This window comes from Chiloscyllium plagiosum, unplaced genomic scaffold (assembly GCF_037043375.1).
Source record: "Chiloscyllium plagiosum isolate Xiang-an unplaced genomic scaffold, Cpla_swu_hap1 HiC_scaffold_5, whole genome shotgun sequence".
NCBI lineage: Eukaryota > Metazoa > Chordata > Chondrichthyes > Orectolobiformes > Hemiscylliidae > Chiloscyllium > Chiloscyllium plagiosum.
The window spans coordinates 124170498-124193328 of NW_028270143.1; the positions used below are offsets into that span (position 1 = coordinate 124170498).

Here is a 22831-nt window from a genome sequence, read left to right on the forward strand (position 1 = left end):
TATGCAAACATTAAAAAAAATTCTACAAATGAATCACAAGGTTTGGCAAATACCCTTTTTGGTGGTTTGCGCTCAATGGCAGTTTTCCAGCTAGTCTATAGTTTTGTACCTTTCCATTTTTCACATTTTTATTGATGGCCATTAGCTCACAGCTGGAACCTTACAAATTGCTTCATGTGACTCGAGGATAAATAGCCCTGGGCTGTCTTAAAAAGTTGATAGATTTAAGCAATACGTCATCCGGTCCAATCTGTTTTCTGACCTTTATTAATCATAATCTCCCCTGTGAGCTTTTGTTTCATTGAGCTGATTGACATTACACTGCTCTATACAGGACTCTGGTACATAGTTAGTTATCCATTTGTGTTTTAACCATCTACTTTAAGATAGTGTCTTCAGGAACGTAAAGTGCATAGAGAATGAAACCTCCTAAGCTCAGAGGTTTGTTTTTTGGGACTTTGCAGCTTACCTTTTCCTTAGTTTAAGGAAATCACTGAATTCTGGCAATTTGGCTCATAATTCTTTTTTGTTGATTTGTCCTATTTCAGTTTTATAGGTCAGCATTTCTTTTTAAGCATTCTTGTTCTACAGTGGCTTCATGCTAATTCATATTTGTTCGTCTTACTAAATTGCAAACAATGTACAGTGCAGGAAAATCTTGGTATTGATGCTCCACATGTTTCCTCCAATTCTATTTTAGAAATCCTTCTATCCCATTAATTCCTCATCCAGCCTCATGTGAAATGCATCTATCGCATTAGCTCTGGTCATATCGCAGGGAATTTCACACTCTCCCCACTCTCTGGATAAGAGTTCCTCTAAAATTCCTAAATGGTTAATTAGTGACTCTTAAATTATGTATAAATATTTTGCAGTGCCCCATAACAGAAAATACAATGGCCAACTATTCAATTCCTCCTAGAGGACACATGACAGCACCACCATTTAGCCCTCCTAGAGAACATGGTGTCAACCTGTTTTAATATTTATGTCTGGACCTTTACAGGTGTGCCTCCAAGAATCTATGAACACATGTTAAAAAGGCAAAATAGCTTCATTCAAATTGCAGGTTTTGCAACTATCTGCAATATATATCAACACTACGAATACACAGTCAATCTCAAGCAAACAAGAAAAAGCTAAAAGAGATTATGAAAAGGTATAGATAATTCAGCTCCTGAACCTACTGCACCAATGACATTATGCTGGCTCCAAACCTTAACTCCACTTTGATAGGGCGTCAGTGAGACCGCACCTGCAGTAGCGTGCAGTTTTCGTCTCTCACCTCAGGCATGATCCCCACATCATAGGAGAGGAATAGTGAAAGTTTAGTAGGCCGATACCTGGGATGGCAGGATTGTCCTATGATTAGAGTTTCAATTAACTGAGTCAGTAATCACTAGAGTCTGGAAGGATGATACTGGAGCTGTTTGAAACATAGAAAAATGCATCAGGGCTGTACAGAACAGATGCACAAAGAATTTCTCCTCCTCTTGATCTCCCCCACAACCTAGTGGGATTTATAGATCCAGGGTCAGCATCTCAGAATATGAGGTAGGCCATTTAGGACAGAGACAAGGAAACTTTTTTCACTCAGAGGATGGTCAACCTGTGGAAACCTCCACCACAAAATGGTGTGGGGGCTAGATTCCTAGTTATAAAGGTATGAAGATAAAGCAAAATTATGGCATTGAGATAGAGGATAGAAGGTTTGCATGATCAGGAAAGAGATCACATTTGGAGTGAGGCACAGTCTGGAGGGAGTGTATAACTCTAGGACTTTGGTGCAGCATGGGAAGAGAAGCTTTTTTTTTGCTTTTTGGCCGAGTTTGTGAGGTCTTATAACAGGAGAAATTTAAGCACAGGATCTTGGGCCCAGTACAAAAATCAGATTGACATCACAAGATGACCGTAAGTTTACTGGTTGGTTATAGCTGCTAATTTGGCTATAAATTGCTTTCACTTTAATGGCAAGTAGAAGAAATATTTTACAGATTGAAGACTAAAAGAGCAGGAGGATTATTTTAAAATTAGAAGCTAAGTAAATAGAGATGCAGGAATGTGTTGTAACTGCATGATGTGGCTATTGGTGAACACCACGATGGTTCATAGTGACTGCATACGTAGCAAGCGTTGGTTGCTTGAGGAACTCATGCTGACGAGCTGGAGTCCAAGCTTCAAAAATCGCAACTCCGCAGGGAGGGTGAGACTAAGCTGCAGGTTGTGTTTCAGGAAGTAGTTAACCCCTTACATTAACTAACTCGAATTCAGTCACTGGTCAGGGACAGGAAGATGTGACTATGAACAAGTTAGGTACAGGAATCCAGGAAGTAGCGCTACAGGAGCTTCAGCTCTTGAACTTGCTGAACAGGTTCGAGATTTTTGGTCACTGTGGACCAGAGTGGGGAAGGATTAGCAAACTGACCTTAGCACCATGGCACAAAGTGCCTTTGCAGAGGGGAGAGAAAAGAGAAATGTAGTTGTAATCAGGGATGGTACATCAGGGGAGTAGTCTGTGTTTTCTGTGGCCAGGTTTGAGAGCCCCAAAGGTTGTGCTGCCTGCCTGATCCCTGGGTTCAGAATCTGGGCTAGTGGGGAATTTGGAGTGGGAGGGGAAAGATCCAGCTGACAAGGTCCACAGATGAAGGAGTGACATAACTAAAGACAGGAAAGAGGTTTTGCTGAACGAGTAGGAGCAGCCAAGGGATAATTAGCAGAGGGTCAACAAGAGGTAAATGCATAGCTCAAAGATTGGTGTTGGAGAAATGAGTTTAAATTCATGAGACATTGGCACCAGTACTGAGGAAGGAGGGAGCTGTTGTGATGGGACAGGCTCTACCTGAATCCTGCTGGGACCAGTGTCCTGGCAAATCGTGAAACTAGGCCTGCAGATATGGCTTCAAACCAAATACTGGGGGGTGGGTCAGCTGCATAGAAAATTAAATAATCAAAGTTAAAAGAGAAGGTAGAATTATAGGTTAGTGATGGAACCGACTGTAACTTGAATCTAAAAGAGACAGAATGTGTGAATGTCATTTTGCAGCAAAGAATCATAAAAGTGTTGGGAAATTCAAAAATAGAATAAACTTAAAAGCTTTATATCTTAAAGCACAAAGCATTCTGAATGAAGTAGCTGAACTGATGGCACAAGTCAAGGTAAGTGAATATGATCTCACAGCTATGATAGAAACATGGTTACAAGAACATCAAAGCTGGGAACTTAACATTCAGGGCTGTTTGACCTTTCGGAGAAACAGGAGGGATTGAAATTAATAAGATGAAATGAGAATAGTTGTGAGATTTTCTCGGCTCAGATGATACAGAATCCATTTGGGTAGAGGGAAACTTAAAGGGAATTACAATGAAATGAGGTTAGAGTTAGTTGAGGTGAGCTGGGCAGATGGATTAGCAGGAATGACTGTAGGCAAGGAGGCAATTCATACTCTCAGGCAAAAATACATCCCAGTCAGGAGGAAAGATTCCAAGAGGGAGAAACCAACTATGGCTAACCAAGAAAGTCGAAAAAAAAGTGTATGAGGCAGTCAGAGTCAGTGATGGCCCCGAAGAGTGGAATAAATTCAGAATCCAAAGGAAGATGAAAAAGATAGTAGAGACAGAGAAATTAAACTACGGGGGCAAACTAGTTGAGTGATATAGAAATTGACAATATTAGCATACTAAAATATATAAAACTGGTGATGTTGTTGATAATGAAGAGGATGGTATCAGGTATCCTGACGAACAGCACATGCTTGAAACGTCAACTCTCTTGTTCCTCGGATGCTGTCTGATTGGCTGTGCTTTTCCAGTGCCACACTTTTCGAGTCTGACCTCCAGCATCTGCAGTCCTCACTCTCCCCTGTTATCAGGCTAGTCTGATATTAATCAACTGGTAAATCAGGCAAAACAATGGCAGATACAATTTAATCCTGATAAGTTTGAGGTGTTGCAGTTTGAGAGGTCTAATAAGGGAAGGATGTGCACAATGAGTGGTAGGTCTGTAAGGAGTACTGAGGAAAAGGAAACTTGGTGTACTAGTCCATAGATCCCTGAAAGAGTTATCACATAGACAGCATGGCGAAGAAGGCATATGGGATGCTAGCCTTCGCTACTCGGGGCTTAGGGTATAGGAGCAAGTAAGTCTCGTTACAACTTAATGAAACACTGGTTAGGTCACAGTAATGCGATTCTGGTCACCACAGGATCAGAAGGACGTGACTGCATTGGAGAGGTGCAGAGGAGATTCACTAGGATATTGCCTGAGATTAAAAGTCTCAGTTATGAGGAGAAATTGGATAGGCTGGGATTGTTTTCCTTGGGGCACCAGGAGATGGAGGGAGAACGTGATTGAGAGGCATAGACAGAGTAGATTGTGAGAATCTCTTCCCCATGGCAGATATGTCTAAGACCTCAGGGTATAAGTTTAAGGTGAGGAGCAAATGGTTAGAGGAGATGAGAAAAATATGCTTCACCAAGAAGGTGACAGAGATATGGAACATGTTTTCTAAAAACGTGGTGGAGGCACATACTCATGCAACAATTAAGAAGCATCTGAATGAGTACTTGAAAACCGAGGCAATAGTAGGCCAAGGACCAAATGTAGATAAATGGTATGAGTGTAGTTTGGTGTTTGTTGATCAGCATAGACATAGAATTCCTACAGAGTGGAGGCAGGCCATTCGGACAATCACGTCCACACCAACCCTCTGAACAGCATCCCATCCAGACCCACCCTATCTCAATAATCCTGCATTTCCCATGGCTAATCCACCTAGGCTGCACATCTCTGGTCACTACAGGCAATTTAACATGGTTAATCCACCTAACCTGTGCATCTTTGGACTGTGAGTGGAAACCAGAGAACCTGGTGGAAACCCATGTAGACGGTCACCCGAAGGTGGAATTGAACTTGGGTCCCTGGCGCTGTGAAAGAACAATGCTAATCACTGAGTCACCATGCCGCCCATGGTGGGCTGAAGGGCCTATTTCAATGCTGTATAGCTCTATAAACTCTATGAAGAAGGAAGAGAGAGAGATCAACGCCTACAGAGGCCCATTAGAAAATGAATCTGGGGAGATGGTTTTGATGAACACAATTACAGAAGAGTTAAACAGATAAATCGCATCAGTCTTTACAATGGGAGAACATCCCAGTAATAGTAAATTATGAGGAAGGAATAAAGTACCATCACCATCACTAGAGAAGTATACTAGACAAACTAATGAGAGAAAGCACAAGTACGTACACTGGCCCTGGTAGCTTGCATCCTAAGATCCTAAAAAAATGTTGCAACAGATATTGTAGTTGCAACTTGTAATTTGGTTGTAATTTTCCAAAAAATCCTTGGATTCTGGAGAGCAGGGGATTGGAAAGTTGTCAATGTGACACTCCATTCGAAAAGGTAGGGAGGTAAAAAGCAGATAACCATAAGCTAATTAACTCAAAATCTATTGTCAAAGAAGTACTGGAATAGTGGATAGAGAGAAACTAGAAGATGTGTTGTATTTAGACTTCCAAAGACCTTCAACCAGGTACCTCTCAAAGACTTAAGGCATAAGGTAAGATCCCACAGTGTTGGAGGTAGCATATTGACATGGATAGAGAATTGGCTCATGGGCAGGCAACATCAGTGAGGATGAGAAGTTGTTCTTTTAGTGGTGACCCATGACCAGTGCTGGGACTACTGCGGTCTGAGAGATATTAATGTCTTGAAGGAAGGAAGCAAATGCATTGTAGCCAAGATTGCATATGACACAAAAACAGGTGGAAAAGCAGGTTGCGAGAGGGATACAAACAGCTTAGAGAGATATTGATAGGTTAACTAAGTGGGCAGGAAGCTGTCAAATGGAATGTAAAGTGGGAAAAGGTGAAGTTGCTCATTTTGGAAGGGAGGACAAAAAACAAAGTATTATTTAAATGCAAAAAACTGCATGAAACCGTACCACAAGGGGACTTGGGAGAACTTGTGCATGAAATCCAGAAATCGAGCACACAGGCAGAGCAGGTTATCAGGAAGGCTCAAGGGATGTTCATTGTAAAGCAGTTGAGAGAACGTTCATGAGCATGATCCCCAGTATGGAGGGACAGTTTTATAAGCAACGACTAAACAAGTTGGAATTCTACTCCCTGGAGTTTAGAAGAATGAGAGGTGATCTCATTGAAACATATAGGATTCTTAAGGGGCTTGCAGTCTGACCAGAGCCTGATACAGCCTTAGCAGTACATTTCTGCTCTTAGGTGAAATTCTAGCCCTCTTAGGTGAAATGTTAAGATGATGGCTTCCCTCATAGGAGAGTCTAGGACCAGAGGGCAGAATAAAGGGACATCAATTAAGACTAAGATGAGGAGGAATTTCTTCTCTCGCAGGGTTGTCTCTCTTTGGAAATCCTTGCCACAGAAAGCTGAGGGGAGGGAGAAGCTTTGTGTATATTTAAGGCTGAGATAGATAGATTCTTGATTAGTAGGGGGAAATCAAGGGTTATGGGGAAAATTCAGGAAAGTGGATGTGAGAAATGTCAGATCAGCCATTATTCTATTGAATAAAGGAGCAAGCTCAAGGGGCCAAATGTCTGACTCCCGTTCCTTTATGCTAAGATGTATGATCAGTCATGATCATATTGAAGAATCAAAGGGCAGAATGGCACAGTTCTACTCACGCTCCTAGTTTCTAAATTTCTCATCTCTAGTCTTGTAACAACTCATAGCCTTGCCAATCTATCTTTTGATGTTTTCAATTGATCCCGAGCTTTGTATAAGAGCATAAAATACAGGAGCAGGATTAAGCCATTTGGCCCAACAAATCTGTTCCATCATTTGACCATGGCTGATATGTTTCTCAACCCCAATTCCCTGCCTTCTCCCTGTAATTCTTCATCCCCTTACTAATCAAGAACCTATCTCTGTCTTAAATACACTCAATAACTCAGCCTCCACAGCCTGCTGCAGCAATGGGTTCCACACTTCCACCTGCCTGAAGAAATTCCTCCTAGTCTCACTTCTACAGGGTTGTCCCTTCACTGAGGCTGTGCTCTTGGATCCTTGTCTCTCCTATTTGTGGAAACATCTCCAAGTCCTTACTATTCAGGCCTCTCAGTATTTTATATAGAGTCATACGGCATGGAAACAGGTCCTTCGATCCAACTCATCCATGTCGCAGAGGTTTCTTAACTGACCTAGTCCCAATTGCCTGCATTTGGCCCATATTCCTATAAACCTTTCCTATCCACATACATGTCCAAATGAGGCTATGAAACTCAATTGGTATTCCGCAAGTTTCAATCAGATCGCTTCCTCTAAATTCGATCAAGTACAGACCCAGATCTTCAAACACTCCGATGACAAACCCTTCATCCCCAGAAGTATTCTTGTAAATCTTCTCTGGGCTATATCCTTTGACACCAGCACTTCCTTCTTGAGATACAGGAACCAAAACTGCTCACAATATTACAAATGCAGTCTGACCAGAGCCTTATACAAGGTTTGAGTAAAGATTTGTATCTCAGGTGCTGGTTGTTGTAGGTATGTGGGTATGTTCGCCGAGCTAGGAAGTTGATTTGCAAACATTTCATCCTCTGCCTAGGGGACATCTTCAGAGCTCTGGAGCCTCCTGTGAAGTGCTGATGTACTGTGTCTTCCTGAATTTATCTAGTTCCGTTCCTGCTGCTTCTGGTTGCCAGTTCCAGTTGTTCGTTGTTGTGGCCGGTATATTGAGTCTGGGTCCATGTGCTTGTTGATTTGTGGGAGGGTTGTTTGTTCCAGTCTTTGCATCACCACTTCTGCTATGACCCCAGAGATGGGTGAGCCCAAAGGTGTTCCATTGGTCTGTTCATATATTTGGTTGTTGAATGCGAAGTGTTTCGTCAAGCACAGGTCCAATAGTTTGAGTATGCAGACCTTGTTGATAGGTTCCCTGTCATGTTGTCTATTCGGTTTGTCCAGGAGGTTGGCTATTGTCTCTCTGGCTAGAGTTTTGTCAATTGAAGTGAATAGTGCTATTAGATTAGATTAGATTAGATTACATTAGATTAGATTACATTACAGTGTGGAAACAGGCCCTTCAGCCCAACAAGTCCACACCGACCCGCCGAAGCGCAACCCACCCATACCCCTACATTTACCCCTTACTTAACACTACGGGCAATTTAGCATGGCCAATTCACCTGACCTGCACATCTTTGGACTGTGGGAGGAAACCGGAGCACCCGGAGGAAACCCACGCAGACACGGGGAGAACGTGCAAACTCCACACAGTCACTCGCCTGAGTCGGGAATTGAACCCGGGTCTCCGGCGCTGTGAGGCAGCAGTGCTAACCACTGTGCCACCGTGCCGCCCATCAAATGAGATCATTGCTTCAGTCTTGTCTATGTTAATGTTCTTGATATTGTCTAGGAGTTCCTGTGATAATTGTATGGAGTGTTTGGATCTGCTGATAAGATGTTTTAGTTTTTGTTGAAGTTCTTTTTCCAGAGAATTTTGCCAGAAGAGAACAGCCAGAGAATTTCTAGAAGCAAGGCACTCATCCGTGATCTCTATCAATAAGCACATAGACCTGACCCAATATACCGGCCATTAAAGCAAACAACTGGAACCAGCAACCATGAGGAGGAACGGAACCAAATAAATTCCAGAAGACACAGTACAGCAGCACTTCACAGGAGGCTCCCAAAGCACTGAAGACGTCATCTACATAGGGGATGAAATGTCTGCAAATCAACTTCCCAGCTCAGCAAACATACCCACAACTATGAGAGCCTTATACAACAGCCTTAGCAGTACATTTCTGCTCTTGTATTCTAGTCTACTTGAACTGAATGCTAACATGGTATTTACCTTCTTAACTGCCAACTCAGCCTACACGTTAAATTTGAGAAGCCCTGAACTAGGACTCCCAAATCCATTTATGCTTCAGATTGCCGAAGTCTTTCTCCATTAAGAAAATATTCTACACCTCTATTCTTCCTACCAAAGTGCATAACCTCACACTTTCCCACACTGTGTTCCATCTGCTATTTTTTGGCCACTCTCCTAGCTTGTCCAAATCCTTCTGCAGCCTTCCCCCTTCCTACACACTGCCTGTCCCTCCATCTATCTTGGTGTCATCTGCAAACTTAGCAGTTTCTTCTTCCAGCTCATTAATACATAACGTGAATAGCTGTGGTCCCAGTAACCCCTACAGAACTCCACTAGTCACTTGTCGCCATCCTGATAAAGATCCATTTATCCCCACGCTCTGCCTTCTGCCAGTCAGCCAATTCTCTATCCATGCCAATAACTGGCCTCTAATACCATAGACTTTTATCTTATATAGCAGCATCATGTGCAGCACCTTGTCAAAGACTTTCTGGAAATACAATAAATTACATCCATTGGTTCTTCTTTGTCTAACTTGCTCCTTTACCCTTACAAAGAATTCCAGCAGATTTGTCAGGCATGACCTCTCTTGACAAAGCTGTGCTGATTCAACTCTATTTTATCATGCACTTCCAAGTCCTCTGCAAACCCATCCTTAATAATGGACTTTAAAATCTTCCCAATCAGGCCAACTGACCTGTAGTTGCCTGTCTTCTGCATCCCTTCCTTCTTACATTAGCCATTTTCCATTCATCTTGGACTCTCTCTGATTCCCATCATCCCTGAAAGATCACCACCAATGACTTTACAGTCTAATCTGGACTGTCTGGAGTGTACCAGACTGGGTCCAGGTGATATATCTACCGCCATGCCTTTCAGTTTCCCCAGCACCTTCTCTTTAGTGATGGCCACTATACTCACCTCTGTGCCTGACTCATTTGAAGTTCTGATATGTAGTGAAGTACATATTCAGTTTCTCTGCCATTTGTTTTGGCTTCCAATTACTACTTCTTCATCAGTCCACTTACCATTCTTGCTGCTCTCTTACCTTTTTAGACATCTAAAATAAGTTTGGCAATCTTCTTATTACTAGCTGACTGACCCTCATCTTTCAGCTTCTCCCCATTATTGCTTTATTTAGTTATCCCCTGGTTTTTAAAAGGTTTACAAATCCTCTGATTTCCTACTCAGCTTCACCACATTGTGCGTTTTTTCTTGTGCTTTTATGCTGTCCCCGACTTCCCTTGTCAGTCATGGTTACTTCGTCCTTCTCTTAACAGGTTTCTTCTTCCTCGGGATGAATTTCTGCTGTGCCTCCCAAATTACGATCAGAAACTCTTGTCATTGCTGCTCCATTGTCTTCCAACCAACCCTGGCCAGCTCCGCCCTCATGTCTTTGTCATTACCTTTACTCAATTGTAAAACTGTAACATCCAATTCCAGCTTCTCCCTCTCAAATTACAGGGTGAATTTTATCATGTTATGATCACTGCCCCCCAGGGATCCTTTCACTTTAAGGTCCTTAATCAGGTCTGCCTCATTACACATCATTAAATCCAGAATTGCTTGTTCCCTAGTGGCCTGCTCCAAAAACCATTTCAGAGATTCTGCAAATTCCCTTTCTTAACGTCTACATCAACTTGATTTTCCCAGGCCACCTGCGATGTTGAAGACCCTCATGATGATTGTAATAGTGCCTTTCCTGCATGCCTTTCCATCTCCTGTATTATTTTCTGCCCCACATCCTTACTACTGTTAGGAGGCCTGTACACAACTACTATCCGGGTCTTTTTCCCTTTGTGGCTCCTCAACTCTACCCACACAGATCCTACAGCTTCCAACTCTATTCTTGCTATTGAAGTAATTTCACTCCTTACCACCCCTTCTGCTCACCTGCCTGTCCTTCCAACAGAAAGTGTGTCCTTGGATATTTATTCCCAGTCCCACAACATTATACCTGCCAATTTCACTTTGTTCATTTACCTTCAGAAACTGCGTGTATTTAACTACAACATCTGTTTCACATTGACTGTCCCCATTGCATCCTGTGCCAAATTAGATTCGTGACCCTCCCTTTCTGTGAAGTAGTACAGAGGAACCTTGATTATCCGGCATTCGATTATCCGAATTTCAAATTATCCAGACAAGATCGCAAGGTCCCAGTGCTTGGCTAAGAAATGTTATCCAGCATTCGATTATGCAAACAAAATACTCCCTGTCCGTGTCGATCAGATAATTGAAGTTCCTCTGTACTAGCTGAATACCCTGTATTCCTGAAAAACTAAAATCTAATGTTCCAATTAAGCTCCCTAATTCTTGACTCAGCCACCATAGGAAATACACTAAATCCACATACCCTGCGAACTTCTATAATTATCTTGAACACTATAGTTAGACCAGTTAGTTTAATCCTTTCACTCAAGAATGTAAACTGCACAACCTGTCCTAATAATTGAAGTTCGTTTATGCTGCTATCATTCTGGTAGTTCTGCACCTCTTCTAAGCCAAACATATTGGTTGTGAGGATCGCAACTGAATACTCTGCTCCAGATGGGATCTGACCAAGTTCACTAACAGGAATACTTCAAAATGGAAATTTCTTAGTTTACCCACCTATTGTAAGTCGAATTTCTTCCTGTTGATTGGCGAGGCCATCGTAGTAGAAGAGATCAAATCTTCTCTCAAATTTCCAGTCACTCATCAATTCCTTCTTCAGGCAAAATAAGACACTGAAGTGGCTCTCACTGCACACCACCCAGATTGGAAACTTAGGAGTTTTCAGAAAGGATCCCACCTGGAAGAAAGGAAATTTCATACTTTTAGACATAAACATAATTAGAGCAAGTATAGTGAAAAGTACTTTCCAATGTTTATTTTACTCTCCACTTCCTGTCCACTAACCAGTAAGTGTAGGTGGATTTCGAAAAGGTTTTTGGTATGTTAAGGTTGACACAGAGAAACAAATCACACTGGTAGAGGAAACGTGAATTTGACAATCTTAAAATTAGAATCAGGCCGTTCAGGAGGAAATCACAAAATAATTAGACACAATTATTGGTTGTAGAAATTTGAAGTTACCTGGCCTAGAGAGAACAAGTAACTCCCCAAAGTCTATCCACCATTTATAAGGTATAAGACAGGAATAATCCCCATTGGCTCGATGGGTGCAGTTCTAATAACACAAGGGAACTTAACATTATCCAGTCTGACTGGCACCTCATCCATCACTAAAACACAGTGGCAAGCAGTGTGTCCCATCTACAAGATGCATTGCAAAAACTCTCCAAAGTTTCTTCAATAATATATTTTAATATACAATCTTCAAGGATAGGGTCAGCAGATTCAAGGACACCTCTATCTGCAAGTTCCCGACCAAGATGCACACCACCCTGACTTGGAACTATATTCCCATTCCTTCACTGTCACGGAATCAAAATCCTGGATCTCCCTTTGTAACAGCACTGTGGGTGCCCTATATCCCAAAGACGGAAGCAGTTCAAGGCAAAACTTAACCACCACCTTCTACAAAGCAATTAGGGTTGGGCAATAAATGCAGGCCTAGAACCATATCATGAATGAACTTAAAAAGGGAGGCTATCGATGCAGGGAATCAACTGAAGATTAACAGAATTCTCTTAAGGGTAAAGGAAATGGAGCAGTTCAGGAAATGTATACATCAGGCACAATCTAACAGTGACATAGGTTCCGGACTGAATAACCTACACCGACTCCAATTGCATTTGTACCAAAAGCACTTCAGCAACAATCACTTCGAAGTGTTCTGACCGTTGCCTTCCTGTTCTGATTTTTTTTTTCCCCATCAAGGGGCTAATGCCTTCAGAAGGAGGAAAGTATGGCTCCATTGATACTATCAGCCACTTGTACCTTACTAAAGTAATGATTCAGCCCAAATCACATTAAAAAATATTTGTTCTTCAAGTAAAACATTCCAATTGAACCACATTCGGGATTTAGCCAACATTTGCATGATGATCCAAATGGCTGTCAGTCCGGGACTCAAACAAGCATTAGGTAAGAGATAAATAGGAGAAATGGAATTGGTGACAGAGGAAAAACAAGTAAACCGAGTAAAGAATCCATTGAGGGAGAGGGAGGCACACACAAGGGAAAGTTGAATTCATAAAGGAGCCAGGATAAAACTGATTCATGTCCGTACTTCTTCTGTTTGACAGTGATGAATTTTCTGTTAATTCACAATAGTTTGTCCACCTCACTGCAGCGAATGGGAAATCGGAGACAATAGCATTGAAAGACAGAGTGCTGAAACGTGAAATACCAACAATTTTGTAAAATGGTGTTAAAATTGTTTTGTTAGAAAACAGGAAACAGCCTGCTACCTAAAGTTTGGTTCAATGCTGAGAAGTTGTTTGATGTGATATTATGTTGACAGCCAGTCAAACGTTGTTAGGTACGGTCAGTGTCAACTGGATGAAGCCCTTCCCGCATTATTGAGTTGAGAAATTTCCCTTCACTGGACAGTGATAAGGAAAAGAATGGACCTGCATGAAAAGGGAAGCAATAGCAGGAACTAAAAACCAGCAGCAGATAGCCCCTTCCACTTGGCTCTTACAGGAAGAAACAAAATAAGACATCACAGGAAAACAAACCAATGATTGGTGGGTAAAACAAAATATATGCCAACGGATTTAAATCACTAGGCATTATTACATCTAAAGAGCATTCACTTTTAAAACATTTAATATCCAAATTAACCGAACAGAATAGAACAGAGATGGTTGGGTGTGGACACCATAGACACCATGGTGAACACACTTGCAGCAAATGTTGTCTGCTCATGGAACGCTGGTTCACAGTTGATGAGCACGAAGCTTAGCAACAGACACTGTGATACATGGTGGGGGATGCTGTTTCCTGAGTTCTCTGTCTCAGGAGACAGTCACATCCCATAGATTAATTACAGCAATTCTGGTCCACGGTCAGGAACATGAGTGTGAGACTGAGAGTGAGTACTGGGATCCAGAATTAGCTTTGGAGGAACACCAGCTGTGTCCTTGTCTGAGTTGGGAGGTCATGTTGCGGCTGTACAGGACATTGATTAGGCCACTGTTGGAGTATTGGGGGCAATTCTGGTCTCCTTCCTATCGGAAAGATGTTGTGAAACATGAAAGGGTTCAGAAAATATTTACAAGGATGTTGCCAGGGTTGGAGGATTTGAGCTACAGGTAGAGGCTGAATAGGCTGGGGCTGTTTTCCCTGGAGCGTCGGAGGCTGAGGGGTGACCTTATAGAGGTTTACAAAATTATGAGGGGCATGGATAGGATAAACAGACAAAGTCTTTTCCCTGGGGTCGGGGAGTCTAGAGCTAGAGGGCATAGGTTTAGGGTGAGAGGGGAAAGATATAAAAGAGATCTAAGGGGCAACTTTTTCACGCAGAGGGTGGTACATGTATGGAATGAGCTGCCAGAGGATGTGGTGGAGGCTGGTACAATTGCAACATAGGAAGGGTTTGGAGGGATATGGGCCGGGTGCTGGCAGGTGGGACTAGATTGGGTTGGGATATCTGGTTGGCATGGACAGGTTGGACCGAAGGGTCTGTACATCTCTATGACTCTAAAAAGGTTGTCCAAAGCATGCTGGAAAAATAGACTAAGGGGAAAGTCAAGTGTAGAACTCTTGGAAGATGCAGCTGGAGAATTCATAACAAGGAAAGCAAAATGGCATAACTTAAACCAATATTTTGCCAGTCTTCACAGTGGAGGATACTATGAACATGCCAAAGATAACACATAAGCAAGGTGCTAATGGGAGGAAAGATTTTGCAACAGCGTCTATTACAAGGGACAAAATAGTTGACAAATTAAGAGAACTGGATGTTGGCTAACATGATGCTACTGTTTAAAAAAAGCAGTAAGGACAAGCCAGGGAACTATAGACCAGTGAGCCTGACATCAGTGGTGCGCACGTTGTTAGAAGGAAACCTGGGGGATAGGATGTACATGTATTTGGAAAAGCAAGGACTGATTAGGGATAGTCAACATGGCTTTGTGCATGGTAAATCATGTCTCATAAACTTGACTGAGTTTTTTGAAAAAGTAACAGAGGATTGATGAGGGCAGAGCGGTGGACGTGATCTAGATAGACTTCAGTTAGGCATTTGACAAGGTTCCCCATGGGAGACTGATTAGCAAGGTTAGATCTCATGGAATACAGGGGGAACCAGCCATTTGGATACAGAACTGGCTCAAAGGTAGAAGACAAGAGGGTGGTGGTGAAAGGTTGTTTTTCAGACTGGAGGCCTGTGGCCAGTAGAGTGCCACAAGGATTGGTGCGGAGTTCACTACTTTTTGTCATTTATATAAATGATTTGGATGCGAGCATAAGAGGTACAGTTAGTAAGTTTGCAAATGACACCAAAATTGAGGTGTAGTGGTTAGCAAAGAAGGTTACCTCAGATCTTGATCAGATTGACCAATGGGCTGAGAAATGGCAGATGGAGTTTAATTTCGATAAATGTGAGGTGCTGCATTTTCGAAAGGCAAATCTTAGTATGACTTATACACTTAATGGTAAGGTCCTAGGGCGTGTTGCTGAACAAAGAGGCCTTGAGAGTGCAGGTTCATAGCTCCTTGAAAGTGGAGTCACAGGTAGATAGGATAGTGAAGAAGGCGTTTGGTATGCTTCCCTTTATTGGTCAGAGTATCGAGTACAGGAGTTGGGAGGTCACGTTGTGGCTCTACAGGACATTGGTTAGGCCACATTTGGAATTTGCGTGCAATTCTGGTCTCCTTCCTATCGGAAAGATGTTGTGAAACTTGAAAGGGTTCAGAAAAGATTTACAAGGATGTTGCCAGGGTTGGAGGATTTGAACTATAGGGAGAGGTTGAATAGGCTGGGGCTGTTTTCCTTGGAGCATCTGAGGCTGAGGGGTGACCTCTTAGAGGTTTATAAAATCATGAGAAGCATGGATAGGATAAATAGACAAAGTCTCTTCCCTGGGGTAGGGGAGTCTAGAACTAGAGGACATAGGTTTAGGGTGAGAGGGGAAAGATACAAAAGAGACCTAAGGGGTAACTTTTTCACACAAAGGGTGGTATGTGTATGGAATGTGCTGCCAGAGGAAGTGGTGGAGGCTGGTACAATTGCAACATTTAAGAGGCATTTGGATGGGTATATGAATAGGAAGGATTTGGAGTGATATGGGCCGGGTGATGGCAGGTGGGACGAGATTGGGTTGGGATATCTACTCAGCATGGACGAGTTGGACCAAAGGGTCTGTTTCCGTGCTGTACATCTCTATGACTCTATGACTTAAAGTAGCCAAGTTGCCTGCAATCAAGAATTTTAAAGGAAATGTTTGCATAAATAATGGAAGCATTGGTCTAATTATTCCAGACCTCACTAGATTCCCACAGGATTCGAACAGATTGGAAAACTGATAATGTGACCCACCTGTTCAAGAAGAGGAGACAGAAAACAGGAAACTATAGGCCAATTAGTCTAACTTCTGTTGTTCAGTTTCAGTGAATAGGTAAAATCTTGGCAGGTAGAATTTAATGTAATTTAGTGCGAGATCAGGCACTTTGGTTGGAAGAATCAAAAGTTAGACCATTATTTAAATGGAGAAAGACTCAAAAAACTGCAGTAGAGGTACGTGGGTACAGTTTTTTGTGAAACAAGAAGTTAGCATGTGGGTGCCACAAGTAACTAAGTTGGCAAACGGAATTTTGGTTTACATTCCAAGGAGGTTGGAGTTTTGTTTTTCATTCATTCTTGGGATGTGGGCATCACTGAATCGGCCAACATTTATTGCCTATCCCTGGTTGATCTTGAAAAGGTGGTGATGAGCTATCTTCTTGAAATGCTATAGTCTATTCATTGCAGCTAGATCTACAATGCTTTTAGGTGTTTATCTATCTGCTGCCCTTGCCCTTCCCGATGGAAGTAGTGTGGATTTGTAAGGTGTTGTCAAAGAATCTTTGGTGAATTTCTGCAGTGCATCTTGTAGGTCGTAGCATTGCATGGTGGCACTGCCGCTACTGAGTGTCAGTGAAGAACGGAGTGGATGTTTGTGGATATGGTGCCAATCAAGTGGGCTGCTTTGTCCTGGATGGTGTCAAGCTTCTTGAGTGTTGTTGGAGCTGGACCCATCCAGGCAAGTGGGGATTATTCCATCACAATCCTGACTTGTGCTTTGTAGATGGTAGACAGGCTTGAAGAGTCAGGAGGTGAATTATTCATTGCAGTATTCCTAGCCTCTGACCTGTTCTCATAGCCATTGTATTTATTTGGTGAGTCCAGTTGAGTTTCTGATCATTGGTAACTCCCAGTATGTTGACAATCGTGGATTCAGTGAAGGTAATATCATTAAATGTCAAGTAGCAATGATCAGATTGTCTCTTTAAAAAGGATGTCTTGTTACAACTGTACAGAGTATTGGTAAGGCTGCATCAGGTGTACTGTGTACAGTTTGGTCCCCATAATTTACAGGAAAGATATACCAATATTGCTGGCTATTCAAAAATGTTTTGCTGGGTTGATTAGTGGGATAAAGGGCTGACTTATCAAGAATGGCTAAACAGGTTATGTTTTTATTCATTATAGTTTAGAATAATGAAGGATAATTTTATTGAAACATAAAAGATTCTAAAGGTAGATGTCATGATGTTCTCACTAGTGGGGGCATCTCAAACTGGGGGTCTGAAAGGGGACAGTCAATTAAAACAGAGAGGAGAGAAATTCTGTTTCCCAGAGGGCAGTGAGTGTATGGAATTCTCTACCCAAAAGGGTTGTGGAAGCTAGAACGTGAATGTATTTAAAAGAAGAGGTAAGTATCAGGGATTGATGGTTATGTTGAGGCTTGGGGCAGATTAGCCAAAATCTTACTGAAAGGTGGGCTTGAGGGACTGATGAAAGGCTTATGCTCCTTGGATGCTGCCTGACCAGCTGTGCTTTTCCAGCATCACTCTCTGACTCAACAGACTGAATGGCCTACTTCTGTTCTGATTTCTTATGCCATGTTCTATGGAGGATTAAAATAAACTGCAGCAGATGTGATGCTGTCAGAGTCCTTCATTCACAGGGGTATAAAAAGACCAAACAGGTACAAATTATATCTACTTGATACAAAAATTGAGAGTAAACCAATTCTGATTAGTGCCATAGCAAGGTGATCCTGAGTTCTCTCTGCAGCTGCTGTGAAACATCCCCATCTCCCAGTGCCAACTACACTACACTACACTTCGGGGCAATATCTTTTCAAGATTCTGACCACTTCTTTGCCTTTACTTTCAGATATCTTGGATTCCGTCCAAATGGCAGAGGTGGTTTAGGCAGCATCCAAGCTCTTGAGTCTGGATCTCCTTCATTTCACCCGCTTTCTTTTATTTCTTTTGTTTCTCCTTTTCTCAATTTTTTTTCCTCGTTTTGGTGTTTCTCAATTACCTTTTAGATGCTGTGGAAACAGGGAGCGGCAACGGCTGGGTCCCAGTGTGAGCTGGATGGTAGTCAGCAGCAGTTGGCCACAAGGGATAGTGGTCAGGGTCGCAGCCTTGCGAGCGGAGAAGCCTGGTGTGCCTGGGTGGGTCTTAGCCCGGCATAGGGGACAGCAAGCCTTCTTGGGGAAGACCAGCTCGGAGTATCTGCAGGCCCATGGCTCAAGAAAGGACTGTAATGTTTGATATTTTAACTGTATTTCTTTATTTTTCTACTTCTTTGCTAAGAAGACTGTAGCGCTGAACTTTTTAATTTTTTTTATTTCTGGGATTTATATTTTGTACCTAGGTACCATGTGTGGCAACATTGTACTCCTGTTTCTCTTACTTGAGTACACATTAAAACAAAACTAAATCTAAATCAAACGTTTTCAGATTTTCCCAGTGTGGTCTATTTCTCCCTGCTGACTTATTCTTGTTCCACACTAGCCCCTAGTATCTATCCTAGGTCCACTTATCTCCCATCTGCCATTTGTAATCCAGACCCAAGACCAATATTTTCCTCAGCCATTGCAGAGTGTCTCTCATTTCATGGGACCTCAGCGTGAACAATTAGCTGCAACACTCCCAACACAACAGCATTGATTACACTTCAGAAGTACCTTTGGATATTAAGGCTATGAAAGAAGCCACATAAATGCATGCTCTTTCAGTCTCCAACCTGCCACTCAGTCATGCTGAGGTCTTAATCTTCCCCTCCGCATAACACCCCATTTTCAGTTCTCGTGCGCAAACCTATCCATACTCTTCTGCCATTCCTAGCTTTGTGCCATCATCCCATTAATTAAGAATGGAGCTATTTATTTCTTTAAGGCTGCCTTCATTGACTGCTTACAATTAACAATCCCAGTCCTACAGTTCTGTTTTGTCAACTTGCTCACCGAATATAACCACTGTGGTCTAACCTTCCCTAGCCACCTCATCCACTGTTGTCTTTTTTAACTCTGCAAGCAGATTAATTTGGCTCTTTCCATAGTTCCCTCCCGTACATTTGTTCACAAAAGGTCATCCACACCATTCTTGCCTATTAACTGCACTAGCATCATTGCTTTGACTGAAGCTGAGCTTATGGGACAGCAACACTTTGATCCTTACTAAAGGACCCTTACTGTCTACCTAGCTATACTTCCATCAGTAGTTGCACCAAAACCAATGGGCTGAGAACATGCATCTTGCAGAGAGTATATTGATGTTCAAAAGCAACCAAAAACATGCAACAAGAGACTCCACAGGAGTCTCAGGACACCTACCTTGCAGATACTGTAGTGTTCAAACAGTGACAACAGCCCAATGTCACTGCGTCCTGAAATTCCTTTAAGGACTGTGATGTTGCCATTGCCAGAATCCAGCTCTACGACATCATTAAAAACATTGGAGACAGCTTTACCGGTTAACAGCAGATTCACAAGTTCCTATGAAAGGAAGGTAACATATTTCTTACAATTATTTTTGTTGCGAAATATCAGTTGTAGATTTGTGGTAGCATTCTCTTCTCCGAGTCAAAGGTTTCAAGCTTGATTCGCAAGACCCACCTACCTAATCAAGGCTGAGATTATAGCATTTAAGGGGCCATCTTTCAGACAGGATGTTAAACCAAAGTTTCCCCTGCCCTTCTAGATAATCACAACCTTGAAGGATGCATTGAAAGAAGCTTGGTGAGTTCCTACAGTGTAAAGCACACATTGCACATACTAAATCTTCAATATGCAAACTGTGGCATATAGAAATCTTGAAGGTGGTGCATGTAGTGCCAATTAAGTGGCCTGCTTTATCTTGAATGGTATTGAGCTCTTTGAGTCTGTGTGTATCCAGGCAAGTGGACAATATTCAAATGCATCCTTGGCTTGTAATTTTTTTTTAAAAAGTGTGACTCAAGCTGTGGAGTCAGAGGATGAATGACATACACCAGAATCCTAGACTTTGACATGCGCTTGTAACCACAGTCTGTGTAAGGCTGCCTCTTTGCAGTTTTTGGTTGAGTAACTCCAGGATGTTGATAGTCGTGGATTCAGCAATGGTAATGCCATTGAATGTCAAGGACGATGGTCAGACTATCTCTTGTTGGAGATGCTCACTGCCTGCCACTTGCACACCATGAATGCTCTTATTAGCCTAGGCCTGAATGCCATCCAGGTAATGCTCCATAAGGATTCAGAATGCCTCAGGGTCTGAGGACAATTGAGATGAGGAATAATGTCTTTAGCTAGAGGGTGGTGAGTCTGTGGAACTCTTTTCTTTCTCCCTTTCATAGAAGACTGTGAAGGCCAAGTAACTGAGTGCATTTAATTCAGAAATTGATAGGCTCTTGATTAGTAAAGGAAATTAAAGGTTACAGGGAGAAGGCAGGAGAATGAGAAACATTTCAGCCAAGATCCAACAGTAGTTCAAACTCAACTGACTGAATGATCTAATTTTGCTCCTATGGAGTAGAGGATGGCACACAATACTGCATAACCATCAGTGAACATTCTCCTGTTCTAACCTTATGGTGTAGGAAAGATCACTGATGAAGCAGCTGAAGATGAAGATATTTGGGCCTAGAACATACCCTGAAGAACTTTTGCAGTGATATTCTGATACAATTGGTCTCCAATAATCACAGCCGTCTTTGTCTGCGTTAGGTATGACTCCAAAGCACTGCAGAGTCTTCCCAGAGTTCCCATTCATTCTAGCTTTGCTAGGGCAACTAAACACCAGCCAAGTCAGCCATATGTTGCCTTGGTCTTAAGGATACATACTCTCAATCAACTTCTGGAATTCAGGTTATTTGAATCACCGTTGAAATGGGATCAGTAACCGAGTGTTCTAGTGGAACCCAAACTGAATGTCAGTGATCAGGTTATCACGTGTCCTATCACACGTTGCATCACTCTGTCATTGATGGGGTTGGGAACTGGCACAAAGACGGACAGTAATTGTTCAATGTGGATTTGGCTTGCTTTTTGTGGATACGACATTCCTAGGAAATTATTCAGATTGTTGAGTAGATGCCAGAGTTGTAATTCCACTATAACAACTTGGCTAGGTCGAGATGGTAGTTTTAACCACAATGTCAGAGAAATTTCCCCTGTAACAGCCAGTCTGAATCAACAATTCCAACAGAGTGGCGCACTAAATAGTCTTTTTGTTGTTTCTATTTACTAAATATGGAGACACTTCCCTGAACAAACTTGGTTTAGTATCTCATCCTAAGACCAATAGCTCTGAAATGTCAGTCTAGATTACCTACTCAACTCCTGAAGCTATGACCACACAACATTTTTGCTTAGATGAGAGAATGGTAAAGATTCAGCCAAGCTGATGCTTACTGTTTCAATCAATGTTGGATTAAGAACTAAATCATCATTCAACAATAAAAACAGGAATTGCTGGAAAAACTCAGCAGATCTGGCAGCATCTGTGGAGAGAAACCAAAGTTAACATTTTGGGTCCAGTGACCCTTTTTTGAGACACTATCAGAGAGAGGAGCAGAACGTCTTCAAGGTGGACTTGCCTGGAAGAGATGTGGCAGTGGGTTAAACAATGAATAAAAACAGAAGTAACTGTGAATGAATCAGAGAAAAAAAACAAATTGCTGGAAAAATTCAGGCGGTCTGATAGTATCTGTGGAAAGAAATCAGAGTTAACACTTCTGATCCAATGACATTTTTCAGAGTTCAAAGTCAATTATCTAAAGCTATAAGGCCTCAATGTAAACAATCCATCGAGACAGGATTCCAACCAGTATTTGTATTGAAACAGAACCTGAATTTGCTGAAGCTTTTCATCTTGCCTTCACTAGAGCAAGAATGTAAATCTAAAATGATCACAATTATTTCTACTATTTGAAAAGAGAGTACTGATTGATTGGTAAGCTGACTGATCATCTTAAATTGGTTGGTTGTGTAGCCACTAATGCAGTCAGAAATGTTGAACAAGTGCTGCCCAATTGCAGAAACTCATCTGACAGTAAATTTTCTGTTTTGGGTTTTGAAAGTGAGAGTTGGTCAAGTAGAGTCTACACTCAGCTTATGATCATGCTGTTTACTTTGATCAGTTAATCACTAGGATATACAGCCAATGTATCGAGCATGGGACCTGCACTGAAATTCATAAGTATTATTAGTCACTTTTCTGACAGACAGAGCATTCTCTGAATGAGAAATAAATCACAACGCATAGCCACAGTTAGTAGCAAGGCAAAGCAGGTTGCTTAACCTGTGTTCAATTTTTTTTAAACAAACTTCACCTTTTCCAGAGTAATTTGAGGTTGACCAGGCATTTTGCAGACCTGGAAGATGTAGCCTTTGGACCAGAGTTAGAGATCTACAATACAGAAAAAGAGCCTAACTACTCTAATCCAATTTTCCAGTACTTGTAACTTTGCACAACACACTGCAAACAATAATCTGATCAGGATATTTACTGTCCTACACTCAACCAGCCCACACTAACAACCAATTTCAGATAATCAGTCAAGTCTGTAACATAGCTGATTAATGTTTTCTAGAACCACTCGTGTCAGGG

General features: G+C 42.0%; 1 protein-coding gene across 2 annotated transcripts in view; it reads right to left on the bottom strand.

Moving 5' to 3' along the window:
• Positions 1-22831, bottom strand: part of mindy4 (MINDY lysine 48 deubiquitinase 4) — a 188263-nt gene that overhangs the window by 16025 nt on the left and 149407 nt on the right. For both annotated transcript variants that reach the window (XM_043690847.2, XM_043690846.2), the window contains exons 15-16: positions 19576-19737; positions 11466-11646 (exon numbers count right to left, since the gene is read on the bottom strand). In XM_043690847.2, coding sequence (XP_043546782.2) covers positions 11466-11646; positions 19576-19737 — 343 coding nt within the window. The remainder of the gene's footprint in view (positions 1-11465; positions 11647-19575; positions 19738-22831) is intronic.